At 64.4% G+C, this 6,396-nt stretch overlaps 1 protein-coding gene across 2 annotated transcripts; it reads left to right on the top strand.

The window, feature by feature from the left end:
- Positions 1–2,500: 2,500 nt before the first annotated feature.
- FNDC11 (fibronectin type III domain containing 11) lies at positions 2,501–5,148 on the top strand. 2 transcript variants are annotated; one of them, XM_043553444.1, is made up of 2 exons: positions 2,501–2,579; positions 4,033–5,148. In XM_043553444.1, exon 2 carries the CDS (start codon positions 4,036–4,038, stop codon positions 5,035–5,037), a length of 1,002 nt encoding a protein of 333 aa, XP_043409379.1. In that variant the 5' UTR covers positions 2,501–2,579; positions 4,033–4,035; the 3' UTR covers positions 5,038–5,148. The 2 variants fall into 2 exon arrangements, with proteins under 2 accessions (XP_043409379.1, XP_043409380.1); XM_043553445.1 differs by lacking the exon at positions 2,501–2,579 and adding an exon at positions 2,637–3,688.
- Positions 5,149–6,396: the final 1,248 nt, after the last annotated feature.

Below are 6,396 nucleotides of genomic sequence, written 5' to 3'. Positions count from 1 at the left end.
GACTGCCCCACCTCCCGGTGACCAGGACGGGTCCTCCTCCTCGTCTGCCCCGCACAGTGGGCTCTGCAGGGAGCACCCCGCGCCTGGCAACCCCTGCCCGGGCCCTCTCCCGTCCCCTCACCCCACAAACCCCCACACGGCCCGCCACCCCGGCACCACACACACCCGGCATCAGGCAGCCGGCAGCGAGAGCCACCTGTGTCCGTGTTGTCGTTGGTGGCTCTCAGGGCTCCCTGCCCGCCCTCCGGCCTCCAGGTTCTGGGACCTGCCATTCCCTCTCTCACCTCACCCACCTGACACAGCAGCGTCCAGGCCCCCAGGACGGTCCCTGCCCTGACTCCGCCACTCACGCCCTCCATCGGCCCTGACCACAGAGACAGTGCTGGATGGGGCGGGGGGTGTAGAGGTGTGTGAAGGGGGGAGAGGACCCCCAACCCTGGACGGGGTCAGATGATGGCGCTCTAGCCCTGCTGTCAGGCTCACCAGCCGTATGGTCTCGGGTAAGGTGCTAGACCTCTCTGCCTCCGCGTCCCCGTCTCTAAGAGCATTGGGCTTGCAGGGGCCGAGTGAGGGTTCAGACCAGATCTGCCGGGATGAGGAGGGGGCCCCCTGGGTATCCGGGCCGAGGCTGGCAGCCCAGAGTACCACACCGTGGGTTCGGTTCATCTTCCGGAGGACACATAATGGGGGCCTGCGGTGGAGGTGAACCCTCCCCCCGTGATCTCACCACCACCGGGCTCCCCACCCTCGCGGCTCCTAGGACCAAGTGGCGGCACACAGCACTGGGCAGACTGGCCCGTCCATGCCAGGCACGGTCGCCCGGCGATGAGGGGAAATATGCCCAGCGAAGGAGCCAGTCCCCAAAAGCATCCAGCTCTCCTACACAGCGTTCTGGAAAGGACACGGCTGCAGAAATGGAGACGGCGTTAGTGGTTGCCGCGGAAAGGAGGGCTGGGGGTGGTGGCAGAAGGCCACGTGAGGGTCCCTGCGGGATGGCCCAGTCCTGCTCTCGCCGGGTCACCGTCACTGTCCCAGGCGGCCCTTTGTGACAAGATGTTCTGAACGGGACAAGAGTATGTGGACTGTGTTATACTGCATGGGAATCTGCAACTCTCTCAAAACTGAGTTTAATTTTTCACTAGCACTTAAATCGAAATTTGAAAAGAAAAAGAAGAGGCTAATTTTTTAAAGTTAAACAGAAAAAAGGGGGTGGGACCAAGGAGACGGCAGAAGTCCCAGACATGCCCAGAACAGGGCGGGGGCAGGGGCGTCTCTGTCCCCTCTGCAGGGGCCGGGCATCTCCCTCCCCCGCCCCCCTTCCGGTGCCAGCCTCCCCCTCAGCCTTCAGACAGCACCCCCTTTCCAAATAATCCAAATAATCCTCAGACCCCTGAATAACAACACCAACAGCTAGCATTTACTGAAAGCCCAGAACAGAGAGAGGAGGGCAGAAACGCACCCACCGGCCCCCCTCCAGGTCTGACCTCCTGGGGGCGCCATACCCAGGCCTGGGCCTGAGGGTAAACTGATGGACGCCCAGCCAGGGGAGCCTCCTCGCAAGAGTGGGGCCAGCCGTAGGGGAGGGGTGCAGTGGAGGGAGGCTCTGGACCCACCTCTGTCGTCCCCGAGGACAGAGACCCGGGGAGCATCCCTCCCTCCCCCGCCTCCCCCCTCCCTCCCTCCCGCCTCTCCCAAAGGGGCACAACTAGTGTCTTGGGTATCTGAGACTGACTACTGCCTGAGGGAGGCCCCAGGCTTGCTGAGAGAGCCCGGAGGTCCTGAGTCCAGCTGGGGGCTACAGATGGGGTCACGGAGGGGGCTGAGAACCCCTCTGACAGGCTCCCTGGAACTGTGGAGACCCCGTTCGTCCAGACCCAGGTAGATGAGCAGCGCCAGCACCCCCGCACTGTCAGAGGTGGGAGAGGAAGCCTGCTGTCGCAGGAAAGGCTGCTCTGATCCCTGCGCTGTTCCCTGCGGTGACAGGTGTTCACTCCGAGGTCACTGCTGCTCCCCCCAGGTCCTCCCAGGGCTTCCTGGAGCAGGTCTCAGGCTGGCACACGAGCAGGAGCCCTCTTCCCCACTAGCACTCCCCCCCCTCCCCCCGGCTCTGGCAGCCCCACGTGAGCACTGTGTCCACAGGACTCTGGGACAGGGGCACTCGCAGAGGGACAGCCAGCCTCAGTTACTCCTCTCCGGGGAACCCCACTTTAGGCTTGGCTTTTGGAATAGCCACTCGAGGTGGTTCCCAAGTCAGGGCGCAGGGCGCGTTGCCCCAGGTTCCTCGGGGAGGGAACGAAGCCCCCAGAACTATCTGAGGGCACCTGAGACCAGGGTGGGGGGCGGGACCGGAGGCTGACACCAGTGGCTCCTGTCTGGGTGTTGAGACCAGAGAGCGCCCGGCCCCCGCCCCCGCCCCCCGGCGACGTCTCACCGCACCCCTGGGCCCTGGGCTCCCGCTCCACCCTGGAGACGGGCGGGGCGTCACAAAGGCCCGCGGTCGCCATGGCAACCCGCCGGCCTCGGAGGTGCGCGCTGGGCGCACAGTCAGCCGCGTGGTTCTCTCCGCTCCGGGAGGCAGGGCAAGTGGGCGCGCCAGGAGGCTGGGCGCGGGCCGGGGAGGCGGGCAGGTTGCTGGGGGAGGCGACGGGGGAGGTGTCTGGGGCTTCTGGAAGGCCCGGGAGGGTGTAGGTCTGGGCGCCCGGCCCAGGGCGCGGAGCGGCCCCTTCCCCAGAACTCACAAGCAGCCCCGCGCGCTCTTCCGACTGACAGCCTGGGAGGCATCCCTGAACCGGTGGTCAGACCCAGGGGCCAACAGGACTCGGGCTGGGATTGCTAGAGGCACGCTTCACTGCATCCCAGTACCTTTACGGTGGTGCCCAGGGCCTGCTCTCGTTTCTGCTCCCCCGGAAGGTGGCCTCTGGGGAGGGAGGCAGACTTGGGTCCCGACCTCACTGTCACTTAGCGGGTGTGGCCTTGGGCGGGTCACTCAACCTGTGAGCTGTCTTCATAGTTCATCCAACCCTTGGGACAACCTGAGGTCTCCCACGTGGTGCTGACCCAGCGGCCATCTCACTGCCCTGGGGGTGGCCGGGACCCGGGACGCCAGCCAGATTGCTGGCACCTTCTCCAAAGAGCCCCAGCTTGCAGGGCCAATCCTTGTGTCCCGGTCCTGGAAGGACAGCTCACCGGCCCCTCCACGGCCCCCCAGAGCTGGGAACCCAGGCAGGAGTAGCACAGAAGGAGGATCAGGCTCTGGAGTTGACGGCTGGGGCCAAACTCTGAACTGAGAGCAAACTCCGAAGCATTTCAGCCTCAGGCGCCCCATCTGTGAGATGAGGTCAGGGGACCTTACCACTCTGAGGGGTTTTGTGTGCAGTGAGCTCGTTAAAGGTAGGGAGCGTGGACCCGGTAACTAGGAGCCGGCGCGATTATCCCTCCGAGCTGAGGCTGGGGCCACCCTGCCACCCTCGCTGGCTCCAGCCACCAACTGGCCTTGTCTCTGGGTGAGCCCTGGCACTTTGCTCTGCACCTGCAGCCAGGCATGGAAGGTCTACAGGGCAGCGGTGTCCCCAAGGGGGACTCTGGTGCAGCACACACAGGATCACACTGAATCCTCTCGACTGTCTCGAGGGCGCACCTTCGCCCCACTCAGACGAGGAACTGAGACCTTGGCCAGGCCACGCAGCTGGTCAGTGGGCTGGGGTTTCTGCCCCAGAGCTCATTGTATCAGCTCCTCCCTGTGCCATCACGATTGACCGTCAGTGGAGTGCTGGCCCCTCGGTGCCCAACTTTATGCACGTCTGCAGCCTGCCGGCCCGGCCCTCCATCAGGCTCTTTGCAGAGGGCCATGCTCTCCCCGCAAGCTCCGCCCCCCCCCCACCCCGGCCCAGGGGAGGACAGAGGGACCCGTAGGGAGGGCAGTGGGTCCGAAGTCACCCCCACACACAAATCCTGCCCTGAGGGAGCCCCTGGGCGGGTGGCGGAGGCCAACTGACGTTCAGCTCACACCCCGCCCTCCGCCCCTGCTCCCAGACAATGAGCTTCCAGGTGACGGGCCTGGGCCTGAACAAGATGAAGCTGGACAGTCCCCCGTCCTTCCTGGACCAGGAGGAGGCGGAGGAGGCTGACGATCCGCAGCTGCTGGAACCGGAGGCCTGGAGGACCTACATGGAGCGCCGCACCGCCCTGCGCGGCTTCCTGACCTCCGACCTGAGCCCCCACCTGCTCCGGCGCCACCACGCCCGCACGGAGCTGCTCAAGAAATGCTCCTACTACATCGAGATCCTCCCCAAGCACCTGGCCCTGGGCGACCAGAACCCGCTGGTGCTGCCCACCGCCATGTTCCAGCTCATCGACCCCTGGAAGTTCCAGCGCATGAAGAAGGTGGGCGCGGCCCAGACCAAGATCCAGCTCCTCCTGCTCACGGACCTGCTGGAGCAGCTGGACCGTGGCCGCGCCGAGCTGGGCGCTCTGCTGGGGTCACCCGACCCGCAGCCCTTCCTGGCGGGCTGGGGGCTGGTGGAGCGCAGGCTGGCGGACCTGGCGGCTGTCATGGACAGCTTCCTGGCCATGACGGTACCTGGGCGCCTGCACATGAAGCACCGCCTGGTGTCCGACGTCGGTGCCACCAAGATCCCGCACATCCGGCTCATGCTAAGCACCAAGATGCCCGTCATGTTCGACCGAAAGGAGTCGGTGGCCCACCAGGACTGGGTCAGCCTGCGGTGGTTTGCCACCATCCAGCCGGTGGCGCCGGAGCAGTTTGAGCTCCGCTTCAAGCTGCTGGACCCGCGGACACAGCAGGAGTGCATGCAGTGTGGCATCATCCCCGTGGCCGCCTGCACCTTCGACATCCACAACCTGATGCCCAACCGCTCCTACAAGTTCACCGTCAAGAGAGCCGACAGCTACACGCTGGTGTACGAGCCCTGGCGGGACAGCCTCACGCTGCAGACCAGGCCGGGGCCCCCCAAAGGGCCCACCCCCAGTCGGCCGGGCAAGCCAGGCCCGCCCCTGACCATGCTTTCCGAGAGATGATTTTCTAATATTTATCCACTAGTGAAGAGGAGTATAAACACACACACACACACACACACACACACACACACACACCATTAAAGAAGCAAACCTGCTTACGTTTTAGAGGCAGCGGCAGCTGTGTGAGTGCTTCTTCGGACTCCGGCCAGCCTCCCCTCCAGCCCCAGGCCCCCCAGGCTCCAGCCCCCTTTCCCGGGTCGGACCCGGGCTGGACCTTCCAGGAGAGCTGACCCCTGGAGAAAGGAGCATCGCCCCGGCAACTGGCTACCACCGCCAGTGAAGGAGAGCTTCTCCGGGGCTTTGCCGCGTGGGCCCAGCCGCTCCCACATCTCTCCTTCCCGCTCCGTCACAACAGCCCGGCTCTGCCCATCCTTTCCTGTGTCCTTGGCCCGTCTCCAGGGGGTACAGTAATCTCGATGGGGGCAGCCATGCCCCATACTACTGCTCCCAGCTTCACTGGAGTTGGCACCAAGGCCAAGAGGACATTTTATTTTATTTTATTTTATTGTAAAATATATGTTAAGTTTTATTTATTTTGAGAGCGGGGAGGCAGAGAGAGAGGGAAGGAGAATCCCAAGTAGGCTCCACACTGTCAGCACGGAGCCCAGTGTGGGGCTGGCAATCATGAACCATGAGATCGTTGCCTTGATGGTCTGTCCTCGCCCTCCGGTGTGGTCATCTGACCACCAGTGTGGCCAGCAGCTCGCTCCCTCCCGGTCACTGCTTGGGGCGGGCGAATGCGTCTGGCTCCTGCCGCAGCTTGGCTGGGTCTGGGGCCAGGGTGGCCAGCACCATGAGTCACGGCCGAGGGGGACTGTCGGGATGCTGACATCTCATGAGCTGCCCGCCCGCGTACCGTGGTGGTCACTAGGACAGTGGGCCCTCTGAGAACATAGGGCAAGGTGACCAGGAGGAGGGACTCTCTCCTCCACTGGCAGAGAAGTGGTTTGGACAGAGGCAGGTTTGGACGGAGCAGGCCCCCAACTGGGTCGGAAAGGCCCCAGGACCTGCCCCCCAGCCATAGGCCGTGCTCTCTGAGAGGTGGGGTGGGTCCTCCCAGGCGTCCGCAGTTACTGACCCACTGCGTGCTGCTGCGGCATGGGTGTGCTGGCCCACATCATCCAGGGGCTCAAGTCAGACTGTCACACACTCTGTGACATCATGTGGCTATGGGGCGGACACTCCTGGACGTTCCTCAGGGTCTGGTCATCCCAAGGCTTCCGGGGGTGGGGGGCTGGAGGGTGTTCCGGGCAGAGCCAGGGTGCTCCTAGCAAATGGCGTGTGGTGAGGCAGGGCACAGGGTAGAGCGGACGGGGCAGGGATCAGAGATCAGGATTTGTGCGGGGTCACACCGTCCCA

This window comes from Prionailurus bengalensis, chromosome A3 (genome assembly GCF_016509475.1).
Source record: "Prionailurus bengalensis isolate Pbe53 chromosome A3, Fcat_Pben_1.1_paternal_pri, whole genome shotgun sequence".
Lineage (NCBI taxonomy): Eukaryota > Metazoa > Chordata > Mammalia > Carnivora > Felidae > Prionailurus > Prionailurus bengalensis.
Note: the sequence above shows the minus strand (reverse complement) of the source record. Positions and strands in the feature narration are given on the sequence as shown.

Bases quoted from the DNA above. Each gene is read 5' to 3' on its own strand.
- FNDC11 (XM_043553444.1), top strand. From the start codon at position 4,036: ATGAGCTTCCAGGTGACGGGCCTGGGCCTGAACAAGATGAAGCTGGAC.